We start from the raw sequence: 20068 nt of genomic DNA, 5'->3' as shown, positions 1-20068 counted from the left end.
TTTCGGCAATGGGCCTTGCTGGACTTTCTGGTTGCTTTTCTACCGGTTTTCGGTGTCATTGTGCTGACGGTGTCTCGTGCATTCAGATCGGAAAACTGAGACGACAGGTCCTCGATGTTGCTCTCGTGTGTCTTGTTTCGGGAAGAGTTGCTCAGCAAATGGTAGGAAAAATGAACCACTCAACTATTATATGGATGCTCTTGTATAGATGCAGACATCTCGCGTTATGATTGGCTGGTGCTGTCATGGGTTAAATCAAAAAGGTTTTTCAAAAGTGTACTATTGAAAAACTTCAATGTTGTTGTAATACACGTTCAAGTTGAAAATTTTCGATTCTATTGGTAGTTAGATTATATAAATCCTTTCACAGAACACTGCGCTATCAGCTTTCAAAATACGAGAAAGGCAAACGCGCCTTATGAATTATCCTCTTTGACACTCGTTTGTACCAAACATTTAAGAAACGTTTAATTTTGAACTATTTGAGATTATGTCACACAACTGTAAATTTTATCATAAAATTGTAATTATATTTCCGATGACATGTCGCAAGAATTATGTTGATTCGTTAGATACAACAGGAGATATTCACGATCAAAAACTTATCACTCTCTCAGAGGGTAAATTTTGAAAAGGCGCCCCATAGTAAAGTAAGTCGTATTCACGACAAAAAAATTTTACGACGCGCAAAGATATGATAATGAAAAATAAAGAGAATATGATGCACAATGCGATTATAAAAAAAATGTATATACAAATAATAACATTATTTTTAATTACATTAAAGGCACAGAATCATACAAAATGAACAGGAGTTTTTTTGAGTCCCAAACTGTGTGTGTGCTCGAAAAATAGTCGTCGCAAAAGGAAGGATGTCGATAGCTTAGCCAAGCTAACTAAGTGAACGGGAGAGTGTGATCGGATGCGGTGACAAGTTGAAGACAAAGGGAACCGGGGAATCACCAAGATGTCAGAAGGAAGAACAGCAGAGCTGAAAAATCGAGGCAGTTACGAGTTGAAAATTCGAGGCGCACAGGCACAGGCAGTTTAATATGGAAGACGTGATAACAAATCGAAATAATGGCAATGCTTCAAATTGCTACATCAACTGATAACAAAACAAGAAGGAAGTAAACGCAGCCAACACAGTTAAAGATGACTTGCGTGGGTATGCCACAACGTTACAAATTGCTACCCCATAGTTTATTCAGTGAGCATCGTCAAAGCTCAGCTGAATACCATAAACAAATATATGAAAATCAAAGTTTATTAATACGTGAAAACCTAAACAACAAACACTACGAAGAAAATAACCACGAAATCAAATGAAATGCATAAACGCTGCTAGGAGCGTACCCAACGAGAAGCCATGATGAGAAGCAACAATACAGAATACCAATACCTGACTAATCAACGAAGAAGCTTCATCACATATATTTTTACTGAACTATTATTACTACTGGCAATAATCCCAATGATGCCCACAACGCAAAGGAGTCAATGATCAATTCTTAACTATGCCCAATGAAGCTTGTACCTAAACAACGAGAAACCCTAATACGACGACACGGTACCCAGAATCCGAGACTAGCAACCGTTCGATCACCCCACAGATAAAGCAACAATAGAAGCATACCATGGGACAGGATGGCGTAAGACTAGGAAATTTAGTTTGCGTATAGTCAAAACGAAAAAAAAAGAAATCATATGTAAAGAAGTCTGGAAATAGTAATTATAAATACGGAAATTTGTGATCCAGCTACAAACCTCAATGTTATAAACCAACGCATTCGACTTGATGTTCACCCTTCAGGTAACATCAAGTTCAGTAAGTAAGGGGGCATGCAGCGCCATTAGCAAATTTTCTTTCGAATTTGCTAGTATTGTAGAAAAAGTAGGGAACCGTGAAGGAAAAACTCGTCACCTTTCAGGCAAGCCTTCACGTCAGCGTAAACGCGACGAGCAACACTGGCCACTTCCTCTGGCATAGTGACAGTAGTCTCGGCTTTCGGTAGAACTTCGAGAGAAAGTCGGATGAACTTTCTCCCTAAAATCACAAGCTCGGCTTGTACTAAAATCTTCGGGCTTCACCCGAAAGTGAATGTTAGGAGCTTTAAAACCCACACTTGGGAAAAATTACAAGTTAGTAGTTAGTCGTTAGTCGGTTCCAAAAGTGTATTCAAGAGTGTAGCCATGTAATTGGAAAGAGATAGAAATAAAAGTTCCGATACTAAATTGATCCAAAAGTGTATTCGAGAGTGTATCCATGTAATTGGGAAGAGATAGAAATAAAAGTTGCGATACTAAATTGATCCAAAAGTGTATTCAAGTGAGTAGCCAAATAGAAGTGAAGAAATACATAAAAGGAAAAAAAAACGGTTTATTGACAAAGAGTGTAGAACAGAAAGAAACATCCCCTTTCGTTATGTTCCTCCTGCCGCCGCTCGGCTGGAAACAACGAGACGTTTGCAGAGTTAAAGTAAAAAAGCACAAACGGTGTGAAAACATTAATTTTGAACGAACTTCGATTTGAATTTGTATGCTTGTTTCAACTTACACAGGCACTTCCTCGCACATCAAACCAGATTATACATTGAAATTTTTCAGTCAAATTTTTGCTGCTGGTGTGTGAGTTCCTTCAGATTGAATTGTTCAGAATAGTCCTCCTGACATTCAATGCATTAATAAACTATGAATGTACGTAACAGTTATTCATTATTTCGCTGAATGCCAATGGAACCGGAGTGGAATTTTCTTCTGCATTTGCCACTGCCATTCCATAGAGAACGATCATTGTTCAGTGCACAATTAAAAACACCATACTTTGCCATACTGGCAAACGCGACAAGGTTGTCGAAAGAAAACAAAAGTATATGTGCAGTATATAAACACTACGCAACGCGTGTCAAAAAATGTAAAAATAAATAATGAACAATTTGTGTGCGCGGTTTTGTGGCCGTCACTTGAAGCGGCGCAACAAAAAACTGTTAAAAAATTTAAATTGGCCTCAGAACTACTCAAATCGGTTGCCATTATCAGTAGGCTGCCTAATAAACCGATTCCGGTTGAACTGGTTCTCGATTTTCGATCAACGACGAAAGGTAATAGTCATAAAGACTGTCCCAGAAAGTATGGACGCAACCAAAAACCGCTGCCGTTTCGCAATGGTTCAGAATCTGTCACTCTTCTCTAACCACTTGTGCAGTAGTTTATTCGTTTTCATTAGTTTATTTCGAAATGCGTAGACTTTCAGCAGAACAACGTCGAAAAATGACACACAGAACGCGGACTGTCACTGAGAAATGGAAGGAGTAAGTGAAAAAGCCGTGCAAAATGCAATCAGGAAGCTCGGTGAAGATAGCAACTTTGAGGATAAACCGAAAACGGGTCGAAAAAAAGGTCCTGCGAACCCTCAGTTGGATAACCGTATACCGAAGGCGTTCGAGCAAAAGAAGAAGGTTTCAGTTCGGGATGTGGCCAAAAACGTGGGCACTTCGAAGTCAAATGTTCTTCGTGCTAAAGAACGTTTGAATCTTCGAACCTATAAGAAGCAAAAACAACCAAAGCGTAGTCCGAAACAAGAAGCATAGATCAGGCCGAGGGTTCGAAAGCTGTACAATACGATTCTTGCTGGTAATTTGAACTGCATAATCATGGACGACGAAACCTACGTGAAACTCGATTACAATTCCTTGCCGAGACCACAATATTATACGGTGCGAGAAGAGCAAGTGTTAAACCAGTCCGAGACATCGATTGAAGTCGATGGTAAAAAAGCCATGGTCTGCCAAGCAATTTGTAGCTGCGGTAAGATTTCGAAAGTGGTGATTGCTTCAATGAACAGCGAAATATACATCAAGGAATGTTTACAAAAACGACTTCTACCCATGATTCGAAGCCATAAGGATCCTGTTGTCTTCTGGCCAGATCTTGCTTCTTGCCACTACTCGAAATCAACGGTAGAATGGTATACTACCAAAAATGTCACAAGGATCAGCTCCATGGGGTTGCTCGTGCCATTGAACAAGGCACCCAAAATTTCTAATGATGTACAATCAAACAGTTCAATCAATCGTCATACTTTCGAATCCGCAATTGCACGAGAGGCTGCTTAGATTGATCTTTATTAGGAACCAACACCGAACAGTTGAACTCAGAATATAGACTCTATTTTTTTAGATTTGTATTTGTTTTGTAGCCGACCGAAATAACATCAATAGCCTAAATGTATGCAATTATAGATTTCTACATACTTGCGATACGGATATAGATATTTAAGCTTTTCTTCGCCAAGCTTGTGTTCAAGTTTTGTATGCAAGCAGATAGTTTTATAGCGTGAACTTTCTCTACCATTCTGCGATTTCGGTGAAAGCAATTATCTTTTTCTCATTATCAATCGATTTAATCTTATATAAATTAGAAACTAATCTTAAGCACTCTAAATTAACTTTGGGGTAGTTGTCAAGTTTTGAGGCGTGACGACATAAGATGGAATTTCATCCGAGTTTGCATGGCACAAGATCAGAGTATACCACTTAAAGCTTCAAATCGTTTTATTGTCTTGCTGTCTAGCAAAAACCTACCTCTGGTATGCTACGCGTAGAATTGAAACGTTAGCAATAATTTCGCTTATATTTATAGATTCGTGTGCTTCCAACAGCTTCGCTTTTTCATCGATTGACCAATCAGAGCGATGCTTTCCCTTTGATATATCGCTTACTCTTTCAAAACCATCGTATATGGCAAGGAAATCCGGTATGTCGGAGATTTTTAGCAGACAAAATACGACACTGCTCGCTACTAATCAAAATTACAATCATATATAATTGAAAATACGTGGCTTCATACATTCAAATCGAATCTTAGAAATATTTCCAATCAAATGGTCTCAAGGTTACGTGCCACAATATCAATATCGTCAGCGAAGCCAAAAAGTTGTACGGACAAGATACAGGAGAGTCCATCACCTTGACGTAGCCGTCTCCGAGATTCGAAGGGACTCGAGAGCGTCCCACATCACTCTATCCATCTGGAGTACTTGTACTCTGATGGCCATACCGAAAACTGAATATAAAAAATGTTCCGCGGATTTAATCGAGCGCTGAAGGGGACAATGTCGATTTTGATGAATATTTCTTTATTTTTAATTTTCCCAATAAATTCCGGGAACTTTTTGATAAAAAAAACCGCAGGCAACGACCAATTGCAAAGCGAGCTACCCAGACATAGCAGAGCAGAGGCTTTGGCTAGAGCACTGTATTGTATGATTTTCAAGATTTAGGAGGATACTATTCTACCGCATGAATGGATGGATAAAGTTGTATGTCCCATAAAAAAGTGTGATAAATTTGACGGTAACAACCAACGCTCAATCACATTGCTGAACGCCGCCTAAAAGGTAATCCCCCAAATCTTTTGCCGTCGTCTATCTCCAATACCTGAAGAATTCATAGATTCATGCTTCTGCAACTACTTTCCATGCTTCTGCAACTACTGATCACATAGCAGAGTTTGACCGATTTATTAAAAGATGAAATTTTGGAAAAAGATACGCTCTGAGGCAGGACTCGAACCTGCGTTCTTATGCAATCCGTGCATACGCGCTACCATTTCGCCACTCTGATCTTGTTTTAGTCACTCTAAAACGCGAAACAGACATAGTAGCAACGTACATCGAACATGGTCTACATCCTGGCCGTCACCCGACCGATACCTTACATCCAAACATCTTATCTGTTTATCAAACACTAGTCTTCTCGCTTTATACCTATTTCTCCGATCAAGCTTGAGTAGGAGAGTGTATTTATAATTGCTTGTCACCTTCATTAATAGTGTCAGTCGCTGGCTGGACATCGTCAGCATATTTTTTCAAATAAATTTATTCTGTCAATCGCACTTATCATAGAATAGCTAAAATTTTTATCAGACGCAGCACCGTCTTTTTTAAATATCCCACACCATTAGAAGACATCTGTAACCGTTTCGATTCCTTCATAGTGTTGTGAACCTTACCAAATAGGTGTTCCGCCAGAATTTTGGTCCGCCCCGATTTTATCGTGTACAGCGATCAACTCTGGATGACTTGGTTTGCGTTTCTACGCGCCTAAGTAACAGTGCCTTTCAAATTGGCCAATGTTCGGTGATAAATATAAAACATTACACAGATGAAAAAATATGCACTCACTTTTTTCAGAGATGGCTGAACCGATTTTCACAAACTTAGATTATAATAAAAGGACTAACAGTCCTATAGTCTGCTATTGAATTTTATTTGGATAAGACTTCCGGTTCCGGGGTTACACGGTATAATGTGAAAGTTAGAGAAAAAGTGTGCACTAATTTTTTTCTGAAACGGCTCAACCGATTTTCACAATCTAAGATTCAAATGAAAGGTCTTATAGTTAACTAAAAATTTCTAGAACATTTTGTCCGGATCTATCCTCCGGTTCCGGAACTTAAGCGTGATAAGTGGAAAATTACCAATTTCATGAATATTTTTTCACGAACGATAGTCAGAAACAGGTACAGATCCGATGAAACTGTCTGATAAATTCTTCTAGTTTGCAGAGCCTGTTAGTTTGTGGGCACAAAAACTTAATTCGGCACTACTGGTCTCTCCTTTACCTGTTCCTTAAGCACCAAAAGTGGTGAAGGAAAACTCCAAAAATAGAACTCACTTCGATTTCTCTGCGATACTTGAAGCGATTTTCACAAATCATGATTTTAATAAAAGCTCACTTTATATTTAAAAATACTGTGAAATTTCATCCGGATCCGACATTCGGTTCCGCAGTTACAAGGCGATGAGTGTCAAAGTTTTCAATTCGCCACATAGATTGACAATATGTACAAGAAAGAAGAAGAAAAAACAAAACAAACTGAGCGTGCTTTGTTCTATTTCGTACACGCTATGTGTTGATATTTTGCACTTGCACTGATCACAACATTGTTCTCGATAGACTGACAAAAGCACGACCTGCTCACACTGCTGTTACCAAACTTAACGAAAGTAGTGAGAAATTCAGTGAGGGGTGAGAAGAGTAAAGCGATCTCAAGCATAAAACTATGTTCGGAGAGAATTCTCTAAAATTTATATTTGAGTAGTTTAATTATGCGATTTGCTCCATCATTTTTCATTCCAAATCAACCTTCGTAGCGATAAGACTGGTCACCGTCCGTGATTAGTAGTTTTTGTGTACTATTGTATTGTAGTGTCTGTATTGTAGTGAAGTAAGTGAATAATTGTAATTAAATAGAAGAATACTTGTTTCAATAAATGTAGTGTCGTGTTAGAATAAAATAAAGGTTCACGGTGTTATGTGCGATGTGTAATGTTTTATATTTATCACCGAACATTGACCAGTTTGAAAGGTACTGTTACTTAGGCGCGTAGAAACGCAAATCAAGTCACCCAGAGTTGATCGCTGTACACGATAAAATCGGGGCGGACCAAAATTCTGGCGGAACACCTATTTGGTAAGGTTCACAACACTATGAAGGAATCGAAACGGTTACAGATGTCTGCTAATGGTGTGGGACATTTAAAAAAGACGGTGCTGCGTCTGATAAAAATTTTAGCTATTCTATGATAAGTGCGATTGACAGAATACATTTATTTGAAAAAAATATGCTGACGATGTCCAGCCAGCGACTATTAAAGAAGGTGACAAGCAATTATAAATACACTCTCCTACTCAAGCTTGATCGGAGAAATAGCTATAAAGCGAGAGGACTAGTGTTTGATGAACAGAGAAGATGTTTGGATGTAAGGTATCGGTCGGGTGACGGCCAGGATGTAGACCATGTTCGATGTACGTTCTACTATGTCTGACTGGCGTTTTAGAGTGACTAAAACAAGATTCAGAGTGGCGAAATGGTAGCGGGTATGCACGGAATGCATAAGAACGCGGGTTCGAGTCCTGTCTATGAGCGTATCTTTTTCCAAAATTTCATCTTTTCTGTTAGTTTTTCTTTCACTTGGCTTCTCCAATATATATTTCCGCTCAGTCATTGCAAAACTGAACTTAGTCATGGCGGCTTTACGTCTAACTAAAATTAATAAATCGTCAAAAACAATTGCGGTTTGATTTTCCGTAACAATCTGCTTCTGGTAGGAAAGGGCAGACAATCAATACAACCTTCATAGGGGTCTGTCGCTGACGATGTCCATCCAGCGACTGGAACCATTAAAGAAGGTGACAATCGATTATAAATACACTCTCCTGCTCAATGCTTGATCGGAGAAATAGATAAAAGCGAGAGGACTAGTGTTTGATAAACAGAAAAGATGTTTGGATGTAAGGTATCGGTCGGGTGATGGCCAGGATGTAGACCATGTTAGATGTACGTTGCTACTATGCCTGTTTCGCGTTTTAGAGTGACTAAAACAAGATCAGAGTTGTGGAATGGTAGCGCGTATGCACGGAATGCATAAACACGCGAGTTCGAGTCCTGTCTCTGAGCGTATCTTTTTCCAAAATTTCATCCTTTCTGTTAGTTTTTCTTTCACTTGGCTTCTCCAATATATATTTCCGCTCAGTCATTGCAAAAACTGAGAGTTTGACCGCCGATAGTGGTAGAAGCCTGCGTACTTTGGACTCAGAAAAATTCTTCGATCTATTAAAGGACCACATCACACGAAATTGACCATCTACTAAACGCTCATTTGACCGGTTGTTCTCTATGTCGACAAGACTTGGACAATCCCGAGGAAGACCGTCTGAAGTTCTGGTTCGGGATGTATTGGCGAGTCGGGATAGTTCATATATGCTTCTCATATATCATTACCTCAAACACATTAATATACAAGTGTAATTTGTTATAACTCGCTCAGAAAGAATAATCTCCATGTACAGGTTCGACACTAACATTCACTTGATTCTCTCGATCCCCGTTCGTGTCCACCATATTTATTGGAACTAACCGGATCTTTTTTTTTTGTCACTAACTTTTTTGTTTAGTTTGTCACCTAGATTAGATCTCTGTCGTTTTTAGAAACATCTTGTTCCCACACCTCCTTTTCATCCAGTTTTCCCCAAAGTTTACTTCTCTTTCATTCTCTTCCGTAACATCAACATCACCCCCCACGGAAATTGCTCTAGTCGATACTACCATGCATGCTACCCACCCACCGGGTCTTCGTAGCCTGGGTGTGTTTCCCGCGGACCCACATGAACCGAAGGATGCGGCCAACATAGATTTATCAACGCCATCTGGAAGACTCTCATGCTATATTCAATTCACCGGCCACTGCCGATACGACATCGCCTCAAAGATACTATTCTACTTTAAGTTGGTCGTTAATTAAGATTAGAAAATATCCTTGGCATCTTAAAGCTTATGCAGTGCGCCTTAAAATTATATTATGCTATTGAAATTGAATTGAAAATTGACCAAATTTAGCGACGACTAGCTGCAGAATGAAATGAAGCAATCGATCTTCTTTGAAGGGAAACTGGCTCTGCGACCTGAGCATTTGAGGCTTTATACCACGCAAAAGGTCTGCTTTTATTGCGATTGGCGACTAAAGTCAAAATAAGACCTCAGCGTTTCACACTTTATACTTGGTTTGTTCTAAGTGATGTTGATGGAAGTACCTCACCTCGACATCCAGTTCCGTCGGAAGCATTAGAAGAAGTGAACGATTTTCAATCAAAGTGTACCCTTTACTCGTCCAGTAGATAATCGGAACTGATAAGTGCCTGACTACCTTAAATCCGTCGTCCGGGTGTGAAAACGACAAGCAAGTGTGATGTATTTTCCTCATTATTTCTAAAAGTTTTAGAAAACTTTGTTTTTCAGTTATTTATGATTATCTTACGCTGTTGAAAATTTAATCACAAATTCCTGAAATGGCTCGTAGAAAAAATATTATTGTTGGGATAAGTAAATCAAGACATATTCACGATAAAGTTCTGCCCATTCTTGAACAGGACAAATTTCGAAATGGCGCCCCATAGTAAAATAAGTCGTATTCATGACAAAAATACTTGAACAATGTTTGCAGATAGAAGACGAAACGTAAAGGCGATGTATGAGTCACGATTTGCTACTGCTGCTAGGAGAACCAACAATCGTACGGACAGCTAAAATCGTACGGTCACGATTGGCTGGCCAGATCACTTGGATGTCGAAAAAAAATCCAGTGACATATCAGTGGATCGATCAAGTGGGGGGCGGTTTACATACCATCCGTGCCTTGAGCGTCTTTTGACGAGCTGCCATGAACCGAGTTATAGGTAGACGTGTGCTCAATATAGCAAGAGACACCCCAATACTATAGCTGCTAGATGAAGTAAGCATGCATTTTTTTAAACCTTTTATATTACAAATCTTGTATTCAGCCATAATTTAAACTTGTATTTGTCGTTTGCGGAATTGATGTCGTATTTTATAAGGGCACATTTTATGTTTCATCGAGCCAATGTTGTTCGTATTCACGTCGATACGGTTTTGTCTCTGACATTATCCTCCCGCGCGGTACAATGCGCACGTGCTGCTTACAATGTAGAAAGCAAAATAATTAAAAGAGCTGATTTTAAATTGGAATGCTCGATCTTTGAAATCGAGTGAAGATGAATTTTATAATTTTCTCGAAGTTCACAAAATCCATATTGCCATTGTGACAGAAACTTTTCTTAAACCAAATGTCAAATTGAAAAGTAATCCACATTATGTGGTTCATCGATTTGACAGGTTTACTAGAATGGGTGGTGGAGTTGCCATTTTTGTCCAACGGCAAATTAAACATCGAATTTTACCTTCTTTCAATACTAAAGTTATTGAAAGCTTGGGAATCGAAATTGAAACCATTCATGGAATTTATTTCATCGCTGGAGCATTGCTGGAGCCATTCCAATGCACCGGCGAACAATTAAATTTCTTTGAAGGCGATTTGCAAAAACTTACAAGATATCGATCGAAATTTTTCGTAATAGGGGACTTAAATGCTAAGCATGTCCAGTGGAATTGCAGGCAAAATAACAGTAATGGTAAAATACTTCATAATCAACTCTCAGCTGGTTACTTCACAGTTCTTCATCCCAGTAATCCGACTTGTTTCTCTTCCGTGAAAAACCCGTCTACAATTGATCTGGTTCTAACGGATCAAAGTCACATTTGTAGTGAACCGATTACACATGCTGACTTTGACTCATATCATCTTCCAGTAACATTCAGACTTTCCAACGAAGCTATAATTAATCCAATTAGTTCTATTTTCAACTATCATAGAGCTAATTGGTTGGATTACAGATCTCACATTGAAAATCATGTGGATCATGAAACTATTTTAGAAAATTCTGCGGACATCGACACAGCAATTGATAATTTGAATTATTATATTATCGAAGCTAGAAATCTTTTAGTTCCCAAAGCTCAAACTAAATTAAATTCTCCTATCATCGATGACAATCTTCAACTGCTCATTCGGTTGAAGAATGTTCGTCGCCGACAATATCAACGTTCTCGTGATCCTGCTATGAAAAACATAGTTAAGGATTTACAAAAAGAAATTGAACATGGATTTACTCTTTTGCGAAATGAAAATTTCGCTAAAGAAGTTGAACAAATTAAACCATATTCTAAACCTTTCTGGAAACTTTCTAAGGTTCTTAAGAAACCTCAGAAACCAATTCCCGCTCTCAAGGAAGGAAATCAAATACTTCTTACAAATGGCGAAAAAGCTCAAAAACTTGCTCAGCAGTTCGAGAGTGTCCACAATTTTAATTTGAACGTTGTGAATCCTATTGAAAATGAAGTCTCACTGAAATATGAACATATTTCATCCCAAGTGTTATCACACGATGACATTATTGAGACGAATTTTAATGAAATTAAATCAATTATTAGGAAACTCAAAAACATGAAGGCTCCTGGTAATGATGGAATTTTTAATATTCTTATTAAAAATCTTCCCGATGTTGCCTTGAGACTCCTGGTTAAAATTTTCAACAAGTGTTTTTCATTAGCTTACTTCCCAAAAAGATGGAAAAACGCTATCCTGAAACCTGATAAAAACACAGCAGAAACATCAAGTTATCGACCAATTAGCTTACTTTCTTCTATCAGTAAACTTTTTGAAAAAATTATCTTGTTGAGAATGATGACTCATATAAATGTGAATTCAATTTTTTCCCAGAGCAGTTTGGATTTCGTCATGAACATTCAACTACTCATCAACTTGTCAGAGTAACGAACATGATAAAAGCAAAGTTATCCACTGGAGTTGCTCTTCTAGACATAGAAAAAGCATTCGACAGTGTTTGGCACAAAGGTTTAATAGCAAAAATGTCTGATTTCCAGTTTCCTATTTATTTGATCAAAATGATTCAAAATTATTTAACTGATCGTACTCTTCAGGTTAGCTATCAGAATTGTAAATCTGAATTGCTACCCGTACGAGCCGGTGTTCCGCAGGGTTCGAGTGTAGCTCCAATCTTGTATAATATTTTCACTTCTGATCTTCCAAATCTACCCGTTGGTTGTCAGAAATCGCTATTCTGTTACGACACAAGTCTGTTAGCCACAGGTAGAAATCTAAGAGTGATCTGCAGTCGCCTACAAGGAAGTTTAAATATTTTCAGTGATTATCTGTCAAAATGGAAAATTAAACCAAATGCAGCAAAAACGCAATTAATTATCTTTCCTCATAAGCCAAGAGCTTCTTTTCTTAAACCAAACAATAATCACATTCTGAAATTGAATGGCTTAGAATTGACATGGTCTGATCGAGCTAAATACTTAGGTTTAACGTATGACAAAAAACTCACTTTCAAGGATCACATTGAAGGAATCCAGGCAAAGTGTAATAAATATATCAAATGTTTATATCCTCTTATAAACAGAAATTCTAAGCTCTGTCTAAAAAACAAATTGTTAGTTTATAAACAAATTTTCAGACCAGCCATGCTTTATGCGGTACCAATTTGGTCAAGCTGTTGTTCCACCAGGAAGAAAACGCTTCAAAGGATTCAGAATAAAATTCTAAAAATGATTTTGAAGCGTCCTCTCTGGTTTAGTACAAATGAGTTACACAGACTCACAAATATTGAACCATAAGATGTAATGTCACAAAATATTATAAGCAAATTCCGACAAAAATCGATGCAATCTTCAATTGAATCGATTCGCTCTCTGTATTAGTTAGTAAGTTAGTATATAAGTTCCTTTTCCCCATTACACAATACAAGTAGGTTTAGAATTTTCCCTACACAAAAATCTCAGAATTGCGGAAGCAAATAATGTCCTCATGGTAATAACCAAATCATATATATATATATATATATATATATATATATATATATATATATATATATATATATATATATATATATATATATATATATATATATATATATATATATATATATATATATATATATATATATATATATATATATATAATAGGGCTGAAAAGTCACCACTTGTGGCTGAACACCCAATTTAAATCTTAATAATTTAATTTTAACTCATATTCCAATAAATAGTTATTTAAAAAAAAATTAAAAGAGCTGCTTTAATGTGGCGCACAGCTTACACAAACTGTGCTAGAAAATCATGAGACAAGAGCTTGCGAGCACTCGCTTTGCGTCTGATATACACTTTTGGTTTCCTCTTTAATTTGGCTCTCACGCTCACATGAATTATGTGGCAACCAAATTTTTGCCACGCTCGCGCTAGACATTAGTATTCCGAAGGCCTGATTGATTCAGTAATACTTATGACGAACATGAGTAGTTCAAATGAGGCATCATCACACCGCAATGTGTCTTAAAACAGGTTTTATTGCTAATCATTCTCCATTAGTCACCGGTACCAGGTTTTGATTGATTTGAATTCATTCGGATTTGGAAGAAAATCAAAAAGCCAAGCTATAAGACCTTTCATTTGCATTTTATGTCGCTTTGCCTTTTTCATATAGAAAGGTTATGCAATCACTGTGAAAACCGACTTTTGAACCGAGGCCCGGAGGGCCGAGTGTCATATACCATTCGACTCAGTTAGTCGAGTACGCAAAATGTCTGTGTGTGTATGTGTGTGTATGTGCGTATGTGTATATGTAACGTTTTTTTGCACTAACTTTTCTCGGAGATGGCTGAACCGATTTTCACAAGCTTAGATTCAAATGAAAGGTCTTGTGGTCCCATACAAAATTCCTGAATATCATTTTGATCCGACTTCCGGTTCCAGAATTATGGGGTAAAATGTGCAAAAAATTGTGAAAATAAGTGCACTAACTTTTCTCAGAGATGGCTGAACCGATTTCCACAAACTTAGATTCAAATGAAAGGTCTTGAGGTCCCATAAAAAATTCCTGAATATTATTTGGATCCGACTTCCGGTTCTGGAGTTATGGGGTAAAATGTGCAAAAAAAAGATATGTTCTAACTTTTCACAAACTTAGGTTCAAATGAACCGATTTTCACAAACTTAGGTTCAAATGAAAGGTCCTGTGGTCCCATACGTAATTCCTGAATTTCATGCGAATTCGACTTCCGAATCCGGAAATATAGGGTAAAGTGGGTTCAAACCATCACTGAAAATAGGGAAAAACTTTAAAAAAATTTTAAATCGACCTCAAATGTTTTCCAATTGATAGTTTTTATCAGCAGACGGTCTAACAAACCGATTTCGGTTATTCTTTTTAGAATCGAAGAAAATTATTTTGAAGAATACCACAGTATTATATATGATAGTATGATTGATATGAGAAAGGCATCATTACACCACTAGGTGGATTAAAGTAGGTTTTTGTGTTTGGCACTGTACTGGGTAGTACCCAAAACGAGTGTTCAAATGTTTTATTGTATCTAATTCGCTAATATGTTATCTAGATGATACTATTTTACTTACTATAAACTCTTCATTGTTTCTCTTTATAGCAGCTATTGATAGTGAGTCGCGATACATGTCAACCGAGGAGCAAAACAGGGAACTAACCCGAAGTATTTGCCGTGAAGTTAATAAATTATCCGAGCAATGGAAACAGTTGATTAACCGTTCAGAAAAATGGAAACATCGATTGGACGAATTCATGACGGTATGTATAACCAGATTAAATTTCATTTTCCTTTTTTATTAGATAAATTACCCGACATTACTCGGAAAAGTTTTTTGGTTGTAAAACTGAAAACAGTTCTACCAATTGAAATACTCAGATTGTGGTGATACAACTGAGGACGCAACCCGATGAGACAATACGGTGTACGCGTTCAGACTATGTACGGCCGGTATATGATCTTATATCTCTTAATATCATAGAATATTGAATTTCTATCGATAATCATCAAATTTCATCTAGTGCACCATCAACCTCATCTCCACTATACTCCCTTCCCAAGAAGAGCTCTCATCACCACCTCAGATATAACTATTGTTATATCTAATATATTACTAATGTTTTCATCAGCAAGTAATATCTGTTGTCATCAATAAGCATTAATTCTCGTCGAATCAATTATACATTAAACTTTCCTCTTTTAGCGATATTCACAGCAGCTATCACCACCTCTAACCTGTGTAATAATGTGTGAAACGTGATTCCTAAAATTTTCCTTAATGATGTCATACGCTTTTGCAAGTGGAAATTGTTTTAATGAAGCTGAACTTCAGGCATTATTGGATAAAGACGACACGCATACACAACAATCGTTTTCAGAGGCGATTGGGGTTAATCAATAAGCAATTTCCGAACGTCTCCATGGGAAAGATTCAGAAATATGAAAGTGGGTGCTGCATAAACTGACAAACGGGGAATTGAAGAGTGACGCTTGATATGCAGCTTCAACGGTTGCAAAAATTTTGTCGTGAATACGACTTACTTTACTATGGGGCGCCTTTTCAAAATTCACCTCAGTGGTAGATTTTTGATCGTGAATATCTGTTGTTGTATCTAACGTATCAACATAATTTTTGCTATATGGCATCGGAAATATGATCACAATTTTATAATAAAATTTTCAGTGGTATGACATAGTCTCAAATAGTTCAAAATTAAACTTTTCTGAAATGTTTGGTATCAACGAGTATCAAAGAGGAAAATACATGACGATTGTTTGCCTTTCTCGTATTTCGAAAGCTCATAGCTCAGTGATCTGTGGAAGGATTTATATAATCTACCAATAGATTCGAAATTTTTCAACTTGAGCGTATATTGCAACAACATTGAATTGTACACTATTAGAAAACCTGCCTGACTTGATCCATTTCAGCACCAGCCAATCAGAACGCGTTTGGTGGTTTTGGAACTTTTTCTATCATTTTGCGAGCAACAGAAGGTAGACACACTAGAGTAACATCAGGCCGGCCACACAGTGAAACCACACTAAAAGCCTACCACCTGAAGTCATCAATGAACACGCAAAGAACAATCTCGAATATAAATGCAGATCCTGTTGGTCGTGACAATTCAAAGCACTTTTCAGTGCTACAGATCATCATAAAGAATTAGTTTAATTTTTTCTTTCGTACCAAAAGCATCAGATTTATCAAAATGGAAATAGACAAAGTTCGCACCACACAAACCATAACTGGCTAAACTTAAAGTAATCTTAAATATTTCTTTATCACAGTGATGTGGTCGACCTGAAAAGAACAGGTTGCTCGTCGTTACGGGTGGCTAGCTGCAGATGGCGAGGGAAGATTTTCGTTTTCTTGTTGTCACGGGTAGCGTTACCGGCAAATTCCAACACTTCGGCAGCCAAGTACTCCATCACTGCCGCCAGAAGGCTAGAAAATAACTGTTCCGGCTTTAAACCACTACAAAGCAGTGAAATGTTACCTGAAGCAAACAAAAGCGGAATACTTCACACACGATATTGCCACCAACAAACCTATGAAGGTTGTACTTCGAGAACTACACGACATGATGGAAGCCGAACTAAAGCAGGCACTGTCGGAGGCTAGACTAAAGGTGATGGTGTTTACAATGAAACGACATTACACGGACAAAAAGTATCGAGATCAACTGTACTTGGTTCATCTGGAGAAGGGCTCCATCATCATGAGCCAAGTGAAAACGATAAAATCGTTATTCCATATAATCATCGAAGCGCAAAAGTATAAACCGGTACATCGGGATGTCACACAGTGCACGAACTGTTTGAACTACGACCATGGAGCGAGGAATTGCCAGATGAAAAGTCGGTGCAGGGAATGTGCCTAATCTCACAATACCAACGAATATCTACTAGATGACATTGCTGTAAAATGTGTGAACTGTGATGGCGACCATCCATCTACTAGCAAATCGTACCCCAAACGTACTGAGTTCACAAAAATTCGACAACAAACGTCCCGTAAACAATCAAAGCGCAAGAATGTTCCATAGAAGGATGAAATAAATTTCCCACGGCTCCCACCAAAGAGGGATATTCCAAATTTGCCACCACTTCCTCACAGCAATCCTAAAGATTCAGCCGCTGGACCACAAAAAGCTTCTTTCTCCAAAACCCCTCCTGGATGGGGCAATAATCAACCACAAGCAAAGTATGACTCTGGTGACTTATTCTCTGCTGAACAACTGACAATAAAACTACGAAACTGCAGAACGCGGTTAGATCAAATCAACGCCTTGGGCAAATTCATCATCGAATATGCAATATAATGAGTTGGTTGTAGTAAATTGGAATGCTTGCTCACTCAGGAGCAAAACTGCTGAGTTAGTGAGGAAACAAAAGACAGAATCGAAACAGTGCCTATTCAAACTCGGAAGAACTATTATCGCACCGACTGGGTCCAATTTCAACAAATCTACCAACTTATTAATATCGATTTGCCACTTGATTCCCCGATGGAAATCGAAGCGACCCTATCTTCTTTCCAAAATTCAATCACAGTCGCTCGGGATAGGACAACATATGCCGATTTCCGCTCTTCAAATTTACAGACTTCGAAATATCTACCGGAGGCAGTATCTACGAACTGGCATCCTATATAAGAAGACTTCTTATAACAACTTAACTAGGATAATCCAGTAAAGGATAACTGAGATTCGCAACAGGAACTTCCTGCAAAAGCTCCGAGAAATTCTTTCACATTCAAAGCCTTTCTGGTCCTTAACGAAGGTGCTTAAGAAAAAAATCGAAGCCTATTCCTCCTCTGATGTCACCACAAGACGAAGATTAATACCTTTAATCACATCATTAGAGAAGGTAAATGCTAGGCCAGCAGTTTGTGTGTTCTCACAATTTAGGACTCAACATTGTTAGTCCACATGAAAGAGCCGTTGCTGATAGCGTAGGTGTGGTTGACCAATCAGACAGCCTGACCTGGTGTTGAAACTGCATCGGTATAATTTTCCGAAGTATCTTAGTTAAATTATCAAAAATTATCTTGCGGATAGAGCATTCCATTTTTCTCTGAATAATGTACTTTCAGAAAGATTTACTATTCCTGCTGGTGTACCCCAAGGAAGTATCCTAGGTCCCATCCTATACAACATTTTTACATCAGACATCCCATCTCTTCCGGGTGGTGGTGTTATATCACAATTTACTGATGATACTGCCATTCTTTACAAATGTCGTGTTATTAATGCTCTGAAGAATGAACTACAGACAGGTCTGGACTTTCTAACTGAATATTTTACAAGCTGAAAAATTGTGATCAAAGCAGTAAAATCTCAAGTCATCTTGTTTTCACATTAAAGATCTCCAAAACTTGTTCCATCAGAGAATGCCGAATGCGATTCGGTGAAGAGGTCATCCAATAATCCGAAGAAGTTATCTATCTAGGACTCACCTTTTTTTTTCAAATAAAATTTTATTGGGCTCATTTGCTTTAGCTTAATGTGTCCGATTGTCTGGTTGTTAGGGAGAGAAAGGGATGCCGTATTACGGGGCGGCATACTCCCCGAGTTAGTAAGGGGACATAGGGAGGGTGGGACCTACACAGTATTGAAGTGAAATTTAAATACATCATTTGTTTGTGGCATACATCTTTTATACACACTTTGCGTTCGATGAATCTTCATGTTCTTCAGCTTGTGGCAATGGAGATTATTCTGGATTGGGATACTTTGTTGGTGTGACGTTTTTGGGTAGCTTCCAGCAACTCAGTCAGTTCAATGCTCCGAATCATCGTTTATACGGGCCATACTTTCGGCAGCGCAAAGAAGAGTGCAATAGAGCTGTAGACGAGAAAGAAATAGGGAGTTCACTAAATTTGAGCATTGATAGTTTTCAAGAAGTTGTAGGACTCACCTCTGACTGACATCTGATATTCATGTCACTTTCAGCATACTCATTAGGTCTCTGTATCCGCTGATTTGTAGAACATCTAAACTGTGCCTGAAGAATCAGATGGCTGTCTCTAAACAAATCATCTACCCTGCAATTGAATGCACAGTCCCTGTTTGGCGGAGCTGTGCACGAACGCACAAAGATCTTAAAGATGATTCTAAATCTACCACCTTGGACAAAGACTAGTGAAGTACATGAGATGGCCTCCTTGGATATACTAGAACAAAAAAAAGGCGGGTGGGTAATGTCAGAGACATAACTGGATGTCGTGAATACGAAAACAACTGACATGTTCCTTAACACTTCCGAATATCAATTAGTTGATCAATTGTATGAATTATGCAAGCATTCCCCTTTGCACATTTTTCGCAAAAACAAAGAAGGCTTCACTTTTTGTTGAGAGGCTTGTTTCTACCTGATTTCGTTTGTAGCTTTTTCACTAATGGGCGGTCCTAACGGCTATAAAAATAGCCGCATTCAGAGTTTTAGTGTTGATTATTTCATTTCAGATTTGCATAATTTATTGAAACAAACTATCAATATGCTGAAGGGACTCGTTTGTAGCATTCAGATAGGTCAAATTGCCAGGTTCTCTACGACATTAAACTCTGGAACATTTTTCGCAAAAACAAAGAAGGCTTCACTTGACCTCGATTACTGTGAGTTTCACACAGCGAAATGTGCACAAATCTAAGCAAACTGTTCTAGATTTGCAGTAAACTGAGGGTATTTCCCTACGATTTGCGAACAACAAATCCTAATAGTTCTTTAGAAAACTTTTAGAGCCATTAGAACGGCTGATTTCGTGCAATGCTCTCCACCGTTGT

At 38.0% G+C, this 20068-nt stretch overlaps 1 protein-coding gene across 13 annotated transcripts in view; it reads left to right on the top strand.

Moving 5' to 3' along the window:
- The window catches only part of LOC131438020 (dystrophin, isoforms A/C/F/G/H), a 1278256-nt gene that overhangs the window by 903942 nt on the left and 354246 nt on the right, over positions 1 to 20068 (top strand). For 11 of the 13 annotated variants that reach the window (XR_009230868.1, XM_058607784.1, XM_058607783.1 and 8 more), the window contains one exon: positions 14883 to 15040. Coding sequence is in view for 11 of the 13 variants with exons in the window: in XM_058607784.1 (XP_058463767.1) it covers positions 14883 to 15040 (158 nt within the window). In the remaining 2 variants the exon portion in view is untranslated. Of the gene's footprint in view, positions 1 to 14882; positions 15041 to 20068 lie in introns of those variants that run through there. The other 2 variants (XR_009230869.1, XM_058607782.1) reach the window with 2 other exon arrangements.

The sequence above is a fragment of the Malaya genurostris genome, chromosome 3 (genome assembly GCF_030247185.1).
Source record: "Malaya genurostris strain Urasoe2022 chromosome 3, Malgen_1.1, whole genome shotgun sequence".
In the NCBI taxonomy this organism is placed as follows: domain Eukaryota; kingdom Metazoa; phylum Arthropoda; class Insecta; order Diptera; family Culicidae; genus Malaya; species Malaya genurostris.
This window is presented reverse-complemented; position numbering and strand designations above follow the sequence as displayed.